At 53.7% G+C, this 17,454-nt stretch overlaps 1 protein-coding gene across 1 annotated transcript; it reads right to left on the reverse strand.

Annotated features, from left to right (window-relative positions):
- Positions 1-274: 274 nt before the first annotated feature.
- On the reverse strand, positions 275-11,955 carry RAPSN (receptor associated protein of the synapse). Its single transcript, XM_070426490.1, has 8 exons — positions 11,764-11,955; positions 10,949-11,287; positions 3,742-3,900; positions 3,143-3,241; positions 2,946-3,068; positions 2,410-2,463; positions 1,248-1,447; positions 275-613 (listed from the first exon to the last, which is right to left on the reverse strand). The coding sequence occupies exons 1-8, from the start codon at positions 11,953-11,955 to the stop codon at positions 541-543; spliced, it is 1,239 nt and encodes a 412-aa protein (XP_070282591.1). The 3' UTR covers positions 275-540.
- Between the last annotated feature and the right edge of the window lie 5,499 nt (positions 11,956-17,454).

Here is a 17,454-nt window from a genome sequence, read left to right on the forward strand (position 1 = left end):
CTGGGGATCCAGCCCGAAACCCAGGCATGTGCCCTGATTGGGAATTGAACTGTGACCTCCTGGTTCATAGGTTGATGCTCAACCACTGTTCCATGCCAGCTGGGCCCTAACAGACTTTCTGTGATGCTTGATTATTACCATTACTGTCTATTGCATCCTCCCACCCACCCCTGCATGCCAGCAGCTCCTCCCGCAGAGATCTTTGTCTCTGGCTCACCGACATCCCAAGAACCTGGAGGGGCAGCTGGAGGCACTCACACACATGTGCGGAGGGACGCTTGTGTCTGAGGACGCTCACATGGGCAGGGAAGTCAGAATCGCTGGGACCACGTACAAACGGTTTATTTTTCTATAAAGAACAAAGTACAAAGAGGTGGGCGATGACAGTGGGGCCTTGAGGAGCAGCCGTCGGCAGGCCTCAGACCCTGGTGGAGGCCCGAGGAGGCCTGGTGGTTGCTCCGGGAGTAAACAGGCGTCCAAAACATGGCCAGTCAGGGGTGGAGGAGCCGGGCAGGTGAGGTGACATGAGTGCTGACGATGTCACACAAAGCCAGGCTTCATGGAAGAGCGGCGGCAGTTGGGGCAGCTCCGGGTCCCATTGTTCTGCAGGCACCTTGGGAGGCAAAGGGCTCTGTCCTCTCACTGAGCCCGTCCTTCCATCCTGGGCCAGGGCCCCTCTCTCCTACCCTCTCCTCTGCAGGGGCTTGGAAGGTGTCAGGGGAAGAGGATGGCCCTCGGTTCCCTGCCTGCAGCCCTGCTTGCCCATTGCCCTGGCCTGGCAGGGGTCACCTGCAGGTGTCTGAATGCCATGACCTTTCAGAGGCCTCTCGGGATTCTCTTTGAAGAGAATGATCGTAAGAATGGGAGGATTCAATGGGTTAATATATGGGAAGCATTTAGGACAGTGATGGCAAACCTCTGATACGCAAACTCATTTTTTTGGTTGATTTTTCTTTGTTAAATGGCATTTAAATATATAAAATAAATGTAAAAAATATAAATCTTTGTTTTACTATGGTTGCAAATATCAAAAAATTTCTATATGTGACACGGCACCAGAGTTAAGTTAGGGTTTTTCAAAATGCTGACACGCCGAGCTCAAAAGGTTCGCCATCACTGATCTAGGAACACCTGGGACGCAGAAAGCACTATGTCAATGTCTGCTGTTAGTATTACTATTGTGATTAGATCCTAGAGCACCCCGAAGAGGCCCGCGTGCCCCTTTCCCGGCCAGCGGGAGCCCTCACCGGAGGTGGAAGATGTGGGAGCAGGGCAGGGCCTGCAGCCGGCTGTTCCTCTCGCCTATGGACTCCCCGCACAGGCCACAGTAGAGCTCCGTCTCCTCCACGCACTCGTGGAAGCGCACGACGTGGGCGCGCAGCTCCCGCTGCAGCCCCTTGCTGCGGTAGATGCTCTCGCTCAGGCAGTGCAGCTTCAGCTGGCTCAGCTGGGCCCGCGGGGACAGCAGTGCGGGCGGAGGGGACGAGACCAGGTCAGTGCTGGTGAGCAGCTGCCCCGCCTCCCCTTGCCCAGCCCAAAACGCTGTCCTGGAGTCAGGCCGTACAGGGTCCAGTCCTGGGCACTTTCCTGCCTGGCTGATGGACCTAGAAAAAACGTCCTGCCCTCTCTGGGCCTTGGTTTCCCCTCAGGCAGAATGAGGGGGTGGTGAGTTCGGTGGTCTTCACCCCTAGAACCAGCTGGGACCCCATGTTTCTGAAGGGTTTAATTGACCAAACCTGTTGCATCGACTCCATAATTGTTTTCCTGTTCTCGTTAGTTAAATACACACAGCAACTTGTTAGCATTTCTGATCAGACCAAGATACTCGGGTACACCCAAGTGGCTATCACCAAGCATTTTGGGACTATGACCCACCTTCGGAGAAATGCACATCTTGTAGAAGACTGTGAGAAACGCTGAGCCTGTTTTCACTGTTTAGAGATTTGGATACAATTATTGGATTTAGAGAGGCCATATATCTGGGCAGTGTAGACAGGCCAGTTACCAGGTAGTGGGATCCTGAGCACCCCTGTGAGCCTCGCCTTCTCATCTGTAAAATGAGGCTCACTATACCCACCTGTGCAGAGAGACAGCGAGGACTGGAAGCCATACCTACAAGAGCCCTGGGATGCCCATCTCTCAGTGAGTGGAGGCCACTACGAGGAATTTTGATAACCATCAAGAAAGTTCTGAGGAATTCTGCTACCCCCTGAACTGTAGAATTCTCGCCCAGCCCTTTGCAGCGCTCTCTGGTGAAAGAGAAACAACTGGGGTCTGGGGATGGCTGGGGCAACTCCTGGAGATCAGGAAGGGCTCGGGGTATGAGCGGACTCAGGGGGCCCTCTCCACCCACCCACAATCCCACCTTGGGCTCTTGACTCCAGCCCCAGAGACGGAATCAGGTCTGACCTTGTTGCCCACCTCCTCGGCCAGGTCCTGGGCTCTCTCGATGGCATCCAGGGCCTGGAAGGTAAGCACCGCTCTGAGCACAGAGCTGTCTGACTGAGGCCTTGGCTCATAGGCAAGGAAGCGGGTAGGGAGAGGTGGGCATGGGGAGGGGGCCATGGCTGGGCAGCCGCCCTGTGTGTGAAGGTAGCAGGAGGAGACTGGGGTGCAGCTGCAAGAGCTCTGTGGGTGCTGCCTCCTGCTTCAGTTTCCTCAGATGCAGAAGGGGAAACATTTCTGTCTGGTGGGGTGTTGTGCAGGCACGGGAAGCAGTTAAAGTATCCTGAGTTCACACCCCAGCTCTGGCCCTTTACTAGCTTAGCTGTGTGACTGGGCAACGTGTGGGCCTTCTCTGAGCCTGGAAAACGGCCTGGATGCCTAGATCGGGGGAAGCTGATGTTAGACAACGTGTGTGAAAGTCCTGCAGAGGACCAGACCCACAGACTGTTGGCTGGGAGCCCTGGGAGAACTGGGGGCCATCGGACCGGGCCTAACCTCACCTTGTCCAGAGCCTTCCGGGCCACCCAGCATTTGGCCACACCCAGCAGCACCTGCACCTGCCCCAGGCGGTTGCCGATCTCGGTCATGATGCTCATGGCGGAGTCGTACCTGGGGAAGGCTGTCTGCACAGCCAGGTGGGGGTGGGGTCAGGCTGGGCCAGGCCTGCACCCCCTGCCCCACATCCTGGTGACCTCACCTCCAGGTCCCCGCGGCTCCGGTGGATGTCAGCAAAGCAGAGCAGGCAGAGGGCCTGCAGTGGCCGGTCCCCGTGCTGCAGGGCGATCTTCATCGACTCCTGTGAGGGAGGCCGGTCACTCAGGGCTGTTGGTCTGCCCCCACCACTGGGGCGCCCAGGGATCACCAACATCCTCGGAGCCCTACACACCGATCATGGTTCTCGGGCCCCACACACCGAGACAGTGGGGCCTTGCAGCACCCAGCAAAGTGGAAACTGAGGCTCAGAGAGCAGAAGTGACTCCATCAGGCCACCTGGCTAGGAAGAGGCAAAGCTGGGATTTGAACCCAGGTCGGTGGAACTTCAGAGATGGCTCTCTTCCAACTTAAAGTGTCCCCCAGGGGATGGGGGGCACAGGGAAGCCCCCCACCCTGAGAATGGACTGGAAGGAGTGAGGTGGGGACGGGAGAAACATGCAGCCTCAGGGCTCAGCTATGGAAAGGCTGGACCAGGAGCAAGACAGGGGGCTTCTGAGGGCTGACCTGGAAGGAGGAGACCCACCTGCTCTGGGCCCCAGACCCTGGCCCACACCACCCCTGCCCGCTTCCCTGCTGCCCCACCTCACAACACTCCATGGCACTGCCCAGGTGGCCCAGCAGGCGATACGCCACAGCCATGTGGTACTGGCTCATGGCCCGGTACTTGAGGCTCCAGCCTTTGCCATAGTCATTGACGAGCTCTGCGGCCTTGCAGGGGAAGAACAGAGCTTTCTCGTAGTCCTGCAGGGACACAGGGAGGGGTGGGGTGAAGGGGCACGCTGAGCCTCAGGAGCTGCCCCTAAGTTGAAGGCTGTAGGCCCTGGCTTCTCTGGCCGCCAGGGGCCCACAGGCCCCTCGGGGTGTTCATTCATCCTTTCTGGAACCCAGGGAAAGGGTGATCCAGGCAGGGGCAACAGCCAGTGCGGGGGTGTGGGTTCCATGAACACAGGGATTTGCACCTGGTGTGCTGATGTTGGATTATAACCCATTGCTCGGTTCTTGGCATTTAGTAGATGTACAATAAATATTTGTTGAATGGCCCTAACCGGTTTGGCTCAGTGGATAGAGCATCGGACTATGGACTGAAGGGTCCCGGGTTCAATTCCGATCAAGGACACATGCCTGGGTTGCAGGCTCAATCCCCAGTGGGGGGCGTGCGGGAGGCAGCCAATCAATGATTCTCTCTCATCATTGGTGTTTCTATGTCTCTCTCCCTCTCCATTCCTCTCTGAAATCAATAAAAATATTTTAAATATATATATTTGTTGAATGAATGAATGAATGAATGAGGAGGCAAGAAAATACAGCTGGCTTCTCTTCTCACCCAGTCCCTGGGGGCCCCTCAGCTTCAGACACACAGAAGGGAGGGGGAGGGGCTCTGGTATCCTCCCCACCCCCACCCAGCAGGTTGCCTCCTGGACGCAGCAGCAGCTGCTCCCTGAAGGTCCGTGACTGACTCACTGAGGAATGAAACATCGGGACTGAGGCAACGAAATCATTCTCTCGTCCTTCCTTTCTCCTCAAACCTCCAAACCCCTTTCTACCCACTATGAGCCGACAACCTCGCTCACTCGGTTTGGAAAACAGAAGAAAACCAGAGAAGAGCCCAGTTCACCAGCTTATCCATCAGCCCCACCGATGGGCCCTCTGCTTCCCTCCTGCTGACGTGCAGGAGGGCTCCCCGCTCCTATCAAACCTGAGCCCCTCCTCGGGCTCGGGAACAAATCCCATCAGCCTTTCTCGCCTCATTTAAAAGAAAAAAATAAAAATCCAACAATCTTCTTTTGACTCATGTCTCCTTCAGCTACAGCCCGTTTCTCTGTTCATCCTCAGGCATCTCTGAGCTAATATGACCAAAAGAACTCTCAATAACCCCAACAGAAACCTGTTCCTAACAGTGTACTTTTAATTTGAAGTCATGTAAATGTTCTAGTTTCAAAAAAATTAAAAAAAAAACACAAAAAACACGACACCCTAAAGACAGCCCTAGCCAGTTTGGCTCTGTGGATCCCGGGTTCGATTCCAGTCAAGGGCACGTACCTCGGTTGCAGGCTCCTCCCTGGCCTGAAACCTGGTCGGGGCATGTGCAGGAGGCAACCAGTCGATGTGTTTCTCTCACATTGATATTTCTCTCTGTCTTTCCCTCTCTCTTCCATTTTCTCTAAAAATCAATGGAAAAATATACTACTCGGGTGAGGACAAAAAACAAAAACCCTAAAAACAGAAAATAGAAATAAAGCACCCTAAATGCACATATTATCTATAATAATAAAAGCATAATATGCTAATTAGACTGGACATCCTTCCAGACATCCTTCCGGACAACCTTCCAGACAAAGCCAGGGTTGAGAGGGAAGCCCGGGTCCCAGGTGCCAAAGGGAAGCTGATGCCAGCAGCTGGGGGAAGGAAGGCCTACTCTGGCACGAATTTTGTGCATTGGGCCTCTAGTTATATTATAATTAATTATGATAACTATAATTATTATCTATATATAAAAGCCTATGCAACCAGTCAACCAGTCAAGTGGTAGCTATGATGCATACTGACCACCAGGGGGCAGGCACTCGATGCAGGAGCTACCCCATGGTGGTCAGTGCGCTCCCACAGAGGGAGCCCTGCTCAGCTGACCAACGGGCGCTGGGCTCATGGTTCCCGGTCCTGGCATTGGGACTCACTGGGCGTAAGCCTGCAGCTGCTTCTCACACCACGCGAGGAGCGAGGCTGCTATGACAAGTGGCAGCTGTGTGGTCATGAGCGCGCCGGTCACCCTAGGACAGGTGCGTAGAGACCGCAGCACAGTGGAGCAGCAGTGAGCCTACCGAGCGGCGGTGGCGGCAGGCGCGGCGGGGCTGGGATGAGCGGAGTGGGACAGCAGGGCGTCCGGCACAGCATCTGGCCCGGGCACGGGCTCCTCCCTGGCCACCTGCCGCTTTGGGCACTACTTTGTGCTGTGTGGGATCGAAGCAGACAGCGGGCTGTAGCCAAAGAGCTGGCGGGTAAGGCCAGGCTGTGACGGCGCAGAAATCCACTGATCCCCGCAGGCCAGGCCGAGGGACCCCACCAGGGCATGAATATGTGCACCAGGCCTCTAGTCTATATATATAAAAGCCGAAGTGACCATCTGACCGTTTGACCATCCGACCAGTAGCTATGACGTGCAATGACCACCAGATGGCAGATGCTCAACGCAGGAGCTGCTGAGCTGCGGTGACTTGGCAGCTGCAATTCTTGGATGACGCACCTAGAACCAGAGAGGAGGGACCCCAATTGCAGAGTGCATCACCCAAGAACTGCCCTCTCGTAATCCGGGACCCCTCACGGGATGTCAAAGATCCAGTTTTGGCCCGATCCCCGTAGGCCAGGCCAAAGGACCCCACCGGTGCACAAATCCGTGCACCAGGCCTCTACCCTGGTGGTCAGTGTCCATCATAGCTCCAGTTGGATGGTTGGACAGTCAGTCACTTAGGCTTTTATATAAATATTATTATAATAAATACATTAATGTTACATATATATATAATAATGCTATATGTAACATAATGCAATATAATATGGTTGCACTATAATATATTATATTGCATTATATTACATTAGTATAACTACACAGAAAAAAATTTTTCAAATGAACTTACAACATATACTTGGACAGTTCATCCATAGTGGGATGTATTATAAAGACAAAAGAAAGGAAAGAAATCTTAAATTTCCTTCAGCTTTAAAAAAAAAATAATATTGGAATTTTCTGTTGAAACTATTTTATGTATTTTGTAAGATAAAGTAAACACTTAACTGTGTTGTTAGAAACCAAGATTTTTAGTCTAAGAGAAAAGAGAATTGCGTTTAAAATAAGTTAGGGAGCCCTAACCAGTTTGGCTCAGTGGATAGAGCGTCGGCCTGCAGACGCAAGGGTCCCGGGTTCGATTCCAGTCAAGGACATATACCTTGGTTGTGGGCACATCCCCAGTAGGGAGTGTGCTAGAGGCAGCTGATCGATGTTTCTCTCTCATCGATGTTTCTAACTCTCTATCTCTTCCTTCCTCTCTGTAAAATATCAATAAAATATATTTAAAAAAATAAAATAAGTTAGGGAAAGTCCAGAAACATTAGACTTGAACTGAAAGCATCACTAGAAAACACCCTGGCAACTGAAAAGGTTTAGAAGCAATGACAACCCTGAGAGCCCACATTTTGCCTTTAAATACCATTTTCGACTAAAAAGAACCCAAAGAAATGGCCGATTCCAGGTCTGAGACAGGAGTATAGAAAAGGAGCCTGGGACAGTTCCTGTGCCAGAAAGCAAAACGCTTCCCAAGACTAAATTAATGTCGTCCAAGGACACAGGCGCTGACTGAAGGGAATTCCACGGACGAGAGTTGAGGTAATATGGACATCAAAAAGAACAATGATAGCGATCGACCGAAGAGCACTGGATATAAAGAAGATCCACGCTTTCATAACGATGCCCCGAAACGAGGAGGCAAAGCAAACCTGTCAGTGTGACCACACAAGGCAGCCATCACCGCCACTCCTTACTCTGAGAAGTGGTAACTAAAGAAGGAAAAAGTGCTTATTCGGCCTTTCCTTCAGGAACTGTATTTCAAAGTGACCGCCTAGTCCCAAACGATGAGGGAAAGGTCTTCCCGTTAGAAAATTCTCAGCTCATAATTGTAGCGGGAATAAGGGTACTTGGAAATGGCCATTTTATTAGAGTAAAAATGAATGAGTTGATCCAGGCAACAAACAGCAACGGATGCTAAAACCATCACAGTGAATGTCACTGCAGAACTGAATGTTCCCAGGCATCATGAAAGGAAAAACACAAGCCCTAAAACTGAGGGATCGGGGGGCCCCTCCCTCAACCACCCGATATGATGGAATATGAAGAACACGGTGTGGACGGGAAGGGGCCACGTACTGAACCTGACACACTCGGGGAGGCCTGCGTGGCCTTACAAACTGAGACCTAAACTAGCCACAAAGGACGGCCTGAAATGAAAGCTTTTAAACTACAAATCGTTTATAGTGGGTAGTCGCGCCCCGGGCCAGCGTCTTTCCTGACAAAGGTTAATCTTTACCCCAGCTGAGCCTGTCTATTGTCTTTTGGCATCTACGATCACAGACCTTGGGAATGTCAAAGTAATTTTCCTTTTTCCGGACCCCTCGAAGCACGGGCACGCTCTACAGAGACGGCAAACCCCCTCAGGGTTATTGAGTCCATTGTTGACTGTTAGCTATTCTATACCCATCTAGTGAAAGAATCTGTCATTTCACTTTTTACCCACTCCCAGATGTTTCACCTCTGCTTTCTCCCGCCTCCCTAACCTATCACCAATGGATTTCTTGTAGCCTGCATATGTCTCCTCTTTTGACCGTGATATATAAAATAAGGTGCAAAACTGCCATTCTCCAGAGCATTCTCTCAATCCCTTGACATTTTGCTTCCCGGCAATTGTCAACAGTTTGGCTCAAATAAACTCACAAAAACTCTCTATGGGTTTGAATGTTTCTGACGTTGACAACAGCAGTGCTCGCGTAACATTCTTACCCAAAGTGGGCCACCTACATCTATCCGCGTCCTTATTCAAATTGCAGTTCATAGGGAGAAAAAGAGATAAGGGAACAATGACACGACTCCTTGAGGAAGCAATGAGACAATGAGATGGAACATTCTACCAGGCAGTTAATCTGGCTTCTTCAATAAACGATGGGAAATAAATGGGAAGGGTAGGAATTTTCTACCAAAAGAGACTTAAGAGACACGCTAACCACTGCCAAGTGTGGCTCCTGTTTCTGTTCCAGTTCAAAGGCACCGAGGGCACAGGATAAGCACAGAAATTTAAGATAAATAAAGTAGCTCATTATGGTGTGTGTGGTAATAGTTTTGTGATCATGTATGAAAGGGTCCTTATATAAGAAAATGTCCTCCCCCTGCCCCCACCCCCGAGATGCATACTAAACTACTTTGGGGTAAAAATATCACGATGTCTATCTTTTTATATCACGACACTTCAGGAATTAAAAGTACAAATTAGCAGTTACAAAATAGTCACAGGAACTAGATCACAGCACAGGGAATATAGTCAATGATACTGTAATAACTATAGATGGTGCCAGGTGGATACTCGACTTTTCAGGGGGATCCCTTCGTAAGGTATGTAAATGCTGCACACCTGAGACTGATATAATATTAAATGTCAACTCTAATTGAAAATTTTTAGGCCAACCGGAATGGCTCAGTGGTTGAGCATCGACCTACGAAGCAGGAGGTCATGGTTCGATTTCCGGTCAGGGTACATGCCTGGGTTACGTGCTCAATCCCCAGTAGGAAGCAACCAATCAGTGATTCTCATCATTGATATTTCTATCTCTCTCTCCCTCTCCCTTCCTCTCTGAAGTCAATTGAAAAGATATTTTTTCAAATAAAAAATTTTAATGAAAATAGAAAAAAATATGTAAATCAAGTAAGGCCAAATATTAATAACTGTTAAATCTAAGTGGATATATGGAAATTCATTACGTTATTCCCTTGACTTTCCTGTATGGTTAATTTTCTTCATAATAAAGAAAGGTTTGAGAACACCCCTATTCCTCTCCAATCCTATTGCATCTCTGGCTTCCCTGTCCATCTAGCTGCTGAAAACAAAATCCTCAGTGTCATCCTGGACGACTCGTTTCCTCACGACCCAGCTCTGAACTGTCTGCACACTCCCTGACCCTGAGATTTACTGAGCATCTACTATGCGCCAGGCATTGACATCTGCCAAGGGCAGCCTGGCTGCCTAGAGAAAGAACAACTGCTCAGGACCAGAAGCCTGCGGTCACTGTTCCCATCAGCTCATTCACAGTCTGCCTTCTCCCTCCCCTGACCCTCCGACCCCACCTCCTATCTCCCTCTCCCCTTCCCAGCCGCCATCCTGCCTGGGACATGCCAGGTATGCTCCCCCGCTTCCAGGGCAGAGCTTTGCCTTAGCTGTGCCATCTTTTCCACTCGTTCCCAGGTTTCTGCATGGCTCGCACTCTCATCTCCTTCAAGTCATGGACACCACTTCTACGAGTCTTGCAACGTCCAATGGTTTGACATTGCAGCATCTCTTACCCCTTTCTCTGCTTTCCTTCTTCCTCGGAAGCACTTTCTAGCATGCTATGTAGTTTACTTACTCACTGTGTTCATCCTCTTTCTCCCCCCAACTAGAGGGCAAGCTTCATGAGGCCAGGGACTTGGCTATTGCTGTCACTGCTGCAGCCCGGGCCAACAGTGCCTGGGATGCAGTAAATGCTCAATGAATATATGATGAATGAATCCTTACTCTCCCTCATTATATAGATAGTAGAGGCCTGATGCATGAAAATCGTGCAAGAGTAGGCCTTCCTTCCCCCCTCTGGCACCCGGGATCCCCTGCGGCCGCTGGCAGGCACCCGGGACCCAGGCTTCCCTCGCAGCCCTGGCTTCGCCCGGAAGGACGGAAGGATGTCTGGAAGGACGTCTGGTCTAATTAGCATATTACGCTTTTTTTATTATAGATACCTACCAAGGTTCAGAGAGGAGAAGGCTGTGTCCAGGCTCACACAGCAAGTGCGTGGCAGGGCCGTTTCACGGCCCCTCCTCACCCAGGAGCCTCCCGTTCCCCCAGAGAGTCAGACAGACCCAGTCTTTACTTTCCTGGGTAAGGGTCACCCCTCTCGGACTCTCGTCCACCTCGTCCCTGCCTAAACGGGAGGACTGAACGAACTGAACGAGGTAACGCAAGGGGAGCCTGAGCCGCCGCTGCCCTCCCCCGGCCCGGCCCACCTTGACCTGGGCGTAGAAGCTGCCCAGGCTGCAGCAGACGCGGCACTCGAGCATGGTGTCGTCGTTGTTGTGGGCGTAGCGCAGGGCCTTCTCGAAGCTCTCCAGGGCCTTCTGGAAGAGGCTGAGGCCCAGGAAGGCATTGCCCATGCTCAGGCTGACCTGGCCTCCGAGCTGGGCGCCCGCCCGGGTGCCAGGCAGGCCGAGGCAGGTCTTGCAGTAGGAGATGGTCTTGTGAAACTCGCACAGCTTCTCGTTGCTGCGCGCCAGGTTCAGGTAGCTCTCCAGGAGGAAGTTGGCATCCTCCAGCGACCGCGCCGTGTCGATCTGCACCACAGCGAACTGCCACGGGGCGGGTGGGCACTGGCGGTCAGCCTCTGCCCGCCAAGCCTCACAGCCCGAAGCTTTGGAGCCAGAGCGGCCCGGAGCCTCCGCCCTGAGCCTCCACCTCCCAAGCGCAGCCCCAGGGCCCCGCCTTTCCTGCCCCAGCCTAGATCTCCAGCCCCACCGCCCCTGCCCAGCCCCAGCCTCAAACCTGGAGCCAGCGCCCCCAGACTCAGGCTCAAACCCCCACCAGGAAGGCTGGAACCTGGACTCCTGGCTCGAGAGTCCCAGCCCCTGCAGTTCAAAGCCACAGGCCCGAACCCCAAGCCAAGACGCAGCATCTAAGACCCAGGCCTCCGATGTGGGTTCAGAGCCCCAGTCCTCGGCGGCTAGCTTGTGGGGCACAGGGGGGCCTGAGAGCGGGAGGGGGGCCCGGAAGCCCGGGGCCATCAGCTCTGGCCCCACCCTCCCTCGCCAGGGCCGGGCGCGCCCACCTTCAGCATCTCCTTGTAGCGGCCCATCTCCGCGTGGGCGGTGACCAGGCAGCCCAGCACGCGGAAGCGCCCCACGAGGTCCGAGCTCTTCTCCAGCAACTTCGTCCACACCTGCAGCGCCTTCTCTGTCTGGTTAGACTGGTACAGCTGGAGCCCCTTCTCGATCTGCTGCTTCGTCTGGTCCTGCCCCATCCCCAGAGCCCCGTGCCCCACCCGGGCGGACCTCGGTGGCTCCCTGCCTCTAGGCACTCATGGCGGGGGACCCCCAATAACAGCCGCCCTCTGAGCCCCGGGAAGGGAAGCAGCTCCAGGCAGGAGTGGAGCAGGGCCTGATGGAGAACGGGTGCCGCTCGGGGAACAAAGCTGGTCCGGCCCCGTCTGCAGCTGTCCCTGCCAGTTGGGGCCACGTGGCCATTAGGAATGTCAGCTGCAAGGTCACGCGGCCTCTGTGGCACCCGCCCCCAAGTGGGGAGGTGGCTTCCCAGGGATACAGGCACCCTGCCCCCGGGGCAGCCCCTGGGTGTCTCTCTGGCACCTCTGACACTGGCCCTGACCCTCCTGGCAGGCCAGGCCCTCCCGCAGCCTGGCCAAGGAGCCGCCTCCGGGCATGGGGAGAGAGCTGGGAGGCAGCAGCACTGAGTCTGGGTACACGGGTGTGGGCGGCCGGGGCAGGGCACAGCCTCCCCCAGGGTTCGTTCCTGTGGTCTCCCGGGCACCAAGCTCACATACCCACAGGAACCTGCCCACACCCGTCCCAACATCCTAATCCCAGCCAAGTCACTGACCTCTCTGGGCCTCAGTACCTCACCTGTAAAATGAGGGTAACCAGAGGCTGATCAGCCCTAATGCACAGGGTTGTTCTGAGGCAGCAGAGTCGTGGGTGACAGCACGGGCTCTGGAGCCAGGCTGCCAGGGTTGAAGTCTGACGCCACTGTGAGCTGTGTGGGCAGCGTGATCTGGGCAAGAGAGATGGTGCCCCCGCCACTGGACTGTGAGAACTACATGGCCGACTAGCTGACGGGGACTTAGCACAGCGCTTGGCACGCAGGAAACGCTCCGGGTGTCGACAAGCAAGAGGCCACCCCGAGCCTGTCTGCTCCACGGCAAACTGCCCTCCAGGGACAGAGCTGACCCTGGGAGGTTTATTTTTTTATTATACTTTTTTTTATTGATTCAGAGAGGAAGGGAGAGGGGGAGAGAGAGAAACATCAATGATGAGAGAGAATCGTTGATGGGCTGCCTCCTGCACACAACTCAGGCTTGGACCCTTCAGTCCACAGTCCGACGCTCTAGCCACTGAGCCAAACCAGCTGGGGCGACTCTGGGAGGTTCAAAAAGTTTCCCAGTTCCAATCCCAGTCCCCATGTGAAAGGGTCCCTGGTCAGGAGCTTTCATGCCAGACGTTGGGGAGGACAGAGTCTATGCCGGGAGCAGACACTTGGCACGTGGGGGCCCCTGGGGTTGAGAGAGGCCCTTGGTAATGGGGCCCCCGCCAACCCACCAGCACCCCATTTTCTCCTCCCTCTCTGCAGACCAGGCTTGTTCTCCCACCAGGGCCAAGTTCCCCCCTTCAGAGTTAAGACCGTGGTCTTCAGCATATTCACAATTCTGTGCGTTGATCATCGCTAATTCCAGAACATTTTCATCACCCCGAAGAGAAGCCCATATTCATTCACAGTCACTCCCCACTCCTCCGTGTTATGGGCTGAATTGTGCCCCTGAACCCACATTCTTTTTCTGACTGCTGCTCAGGAAGTGACTGAGGACCATGTGCTGAACGTCACTCTGCGGGGAGTTGGGGTTCCATTGCCGACATGGCCGACTCCAATCCCCACTACCCCCGCTCCTCCATCGAGGACGACTTCAACTATGTCAGCTGCGTGGCCTCTGCCAACATACACCTCTGCATGGGTAGGTCGCCCTCCCGCGGCTCGCCAGGCCTGGCTGCTGCGCAGTCGCCCGGTGAGGTGGATTTCTGGGCTCCCAGAGAGAGCGCCCTTCACACCGAACTCCCAGGGAGAGCAGGGTCCCGGAGGGAAAGCACTTTGCTCCGCCTCCCCACGGGGCTCCCAGGCCGGAGCGGAGCGCCCGTCCTGCTCAGGGCTCGGAGGGGAGAGCCGCCCCAGGGAGGCCTCCTGGCTGGGTGCTGAGAAAACGCAACTGGAGCCCTTCCTCCTTGAACCCTGCCGCCTTCGGAGTAGAAAGGGACAGATGAAAGCCTCAGCAGCTGTGCTGGGGCATCTGTAAGTGAAGATGTTATTTTTCGGTGAAAATAAGTTTATTTGTAATCGATATTGTGTAATCACTGTGATTACACAATAACCTGCATTGAGTTATCTGCTGGGATGTTTGTGCTTCAGGGCATGTGAACGCATTTTATTTTATTTGACGCAGCCTCACGTCCCGGCCTCCTGCCGCACGCACGCAAACACACCCACCCGATCCAGCAGGTCGTTACTGTGAGGGCGTTCCGGGCAAATTTGCACATTCCTCCATTTTATATATATAGATGAGGTTATTTGCTTAATGTCTGCTTCCCCCACTCAAATGTGTGGGTAGGGACGTGGTCGCATTCATCACTGACCGTATCCTCTGAGCAAGGCCTGACAAACAGTGGTCACTCAGTAAATACAGTGAACGAATGAGTGGTAAAAAGGGAGAGGAATGAAATTTAAAGCAACTGCTGCAGGCTCAGTAGCTGACCTGCCAGGTTTTGCTCCATCACAGGCAGGATGACCCCCTGTTTACTGCGAGCACAATGGGTCCAGAGAGGGGCAACCTGGGAGTGGGGCGCACAGTCAGCTCAGGGCTCCATGCCGCAGGGTTGTGGCTCAGCAGAGGTAGAGAGGACAGAGGAGCAGGCCCATGGACTGGACAAGGCCACAGGGACTCTCCAAGGGAAACTGCCCTTGAACCCGGCCCACAGGAAGTTGGGAAGGGGACAGAAGGGAGCCTCTGGCAGGGAACTGGCTGGGATCTTCCTCTCATCTGGAAGGGGACCCCTGGGTTGAAGTGAACCCCTAGAGGAGGAAGCTGGGCCCAGAGGGAAGGAGCTGAAGAGGGAGCAGATTCTCCCCCACTCGGTGCTCCAGACACAAGTGCACCTTGAATCTTTGGCAGGAAGGAAAGGAGGTGGCAGCCCGCAGCTGCTCACCAAAGCAGTCAGGGACCCCAGCCTTCCGGGCACCTGGGAACTCAAATGATTTCAAAACTTGAAAACTTGACCCAAGAAAGACTTCCTCTGCCCGAGTCAGCCTTTTGCTGACTGTTGCGCATGGTTAGGTCGGTCATGCTCCCTGAGGGCCAGGGCTGTGGTTTGTCTTTGCAGCACTAGCCCCGCACAGCCCCTGGCAGAGGGGGAGGAGGCCAGCAGAGGAATAACTGCTACACTTCCTGACCTAAGCATTTCCTCCAGTTTACAGATAAGGTGACCTGCCCAAGACCACACTGCTGCCCAGGGACAGAGACCAGACCCCAAGAGGTGTGTCTCTTAACCGTGATGCTGAGCCAGAAAGGAGGTGAGGGAGAGGGAGACTGTGAAGGAGTGTTGGACACCGTTTCTGGGAATCAGTGATCATCACCTGACATGCGAGTTCACGCTCTGGCCGAGGTGGGCAGAAGACATGCACACAAAGGCAGCTAAGGTGCAAGTCAGCCTTGCTCCCCAGTGCTCAGCAATGAAGGTGGCCAATAGGCTCCCGGAAGTCGAGAGGATGAGCCACAGAATAATCTGGTCTTTTCTGGGCCAGGGGTGGCACAGCCGGGCGAGGGGGTGACTGCTGGGTCAGGTACCAGCTGCCATGCCTCACATTTATAATCAAAAGTAGAAAATGGCCGTAACCGGTTTGGCTCAGTGGATAGAGCGTCGGCCTGCGGACTGAAAGGTCCCGGGTTCGATTCCAGTCAAGGGCATGTACCTTGGTTGCAGGCACATGCCCAGTGGGGGATGTGCAGGGGGCAGCTGGTCGATGTTTCTCTCTCATTGATGTTTCTGACTCTCTATCTCTCTCCCTTCCTCTCTGTAAAAAATCAATAAAATATATTTTTTTTTAAAAAGTAGAAAATGAAGTTTGGGCCTCGGCAGGGGTTACAATCTGCCATGCCAGGGCAGGTTTCTGAGTTGGCTACATTTGTATCTGGGAGACTTCAGAGAAAAATCTGCATTCCCTGCTTCTCTTAGAGACTGAAGCTCAAGCAACCAGACATGTGACTGTGTCAGACAGTCATGTGGTCAGTGACCAAGTGTGTCTCTCACCCATAACCCCGCCGCTACCTATTCTCACCTCGACACTGAGGCCAGGTGTCCCCTGTTCTCACCTTGACACTGAGGCCAGGCATCCCCTGTTCTCACCTTGACACTGAGGCCAGGTGTCCCCTGTTCTCACCTTGACACTGAGGCCAGGCGTCCCCTGTTCTCACCTTGACACTGAGGCCGGGTGTCCCCTATTCTCACCTTGACACTGAGGCCGGGTGTCCCCTATTCTCACCTTGACACTGAGGCCGGGTGTCCCCTATTCTCACCTTGACACTGAGGCCAGGCGTCCCCTATGCTCACCTTGACACTGAGGCCAGGCGTCACCTGTCATCTTAGATTGTCCTTTCCCATGCTTGCGTCACCTGCCTGGCCCCTGCACACACCTGCATTCGCAGCTCTGCTCCAGAAGCACACCGTCACTGGAGGGGACAGTCCCGGGCCCCCTCTACCACGATTACCAGGTCGTAAATGGGGTATCACCTCTCTGGTAAGGTTTCTGGGAAAACCAGCAGAAGAGATCAAGTAAACACTTGCTTTGAAACCAGACTCTGAACACATGCCCCCCAATGAACCTCCTGAACCTTCCTGGAACTGGCCCCAGCTATGTGTAACAGTGAACCAACGGAAGTAAACTGCGTCCAACAGGAGAGCAGCTGAGAAGCCAGGAGATGCTATGGAGCCTCTCAAAACGGAAGTTGTCGACGCTGGTGTAGGATCCCAGATGGAAGGGTGCCCGGGACGTAGTAACTGAGAAAATTCAAGCTGCAGAACATTCTGTACATGATGGCGTGATCTCCTCTTTATTAACAAAATTACATATGTACATATTTTCGTACACAGAGAGAAAAATTCTGGAAGCATACCTATTCCATCTGTTTATCAATGGGCTGTGGGATGGGGAAACTCTGTTTTTTTTTAATCCTCACCCAAGTATACTTTTCCATTGCTTTTCAGAGAGTGGAAGGGAGGGAGGGAAGGGGGAGAAAGAGAAAAAGAGAGAGAGAGAGAGAGAGAGAGAGAGAGAGAGAGAGAGAGAGAGTCATTGATGTGAGACACATGTACTGGTTGCCTCCCACACATGCCCTGACCAGGGACAGGGAGCGAGCCTGCAACCCAGGTACATGCCCTTGACTGGGAATGGAACCCGAGACTCCTGGGTAGGCAGGGGGACACTCTAACCACTGAGCACACCAGCCAGGGTGCGGAAACACTTGTAACTTGCATGTATGCAGGGTTGTTAGTAACGTGGACGAGCACTTGCCAGGTGGCACTTGCCAAGCGTTTGGGACATTCTCTCCTCGGCCCAACCCATGGAGCAGGTATTTTCACTTCCATGGAGTGAACTGGGAACCTGAGGCCGAGAATCAAGTCACCTGCCCGAGGTCACACAGCCGGTGTTATAACCAATTGAGACTCCTAGACACAAGCTTTCCCCA

The sequence above is a fragment of the Myotis yumanensis genome, unplaced genomic scaffold, assembly GCF_028538775.1.
Source record: "Myotis yumanensis isolate MYYU_CA2020_CCGP unplaced genomic scaffold, mMyoYum1.0.hap1 SCAF_10, whole genome shotgun sequence".
Taxonomy (NCBI): Eukaryota; Metazoa; Chordata; class Mammalia; order Chiroptera; family Vespertilionidae; genus Myotis; species Myotis yumanensis.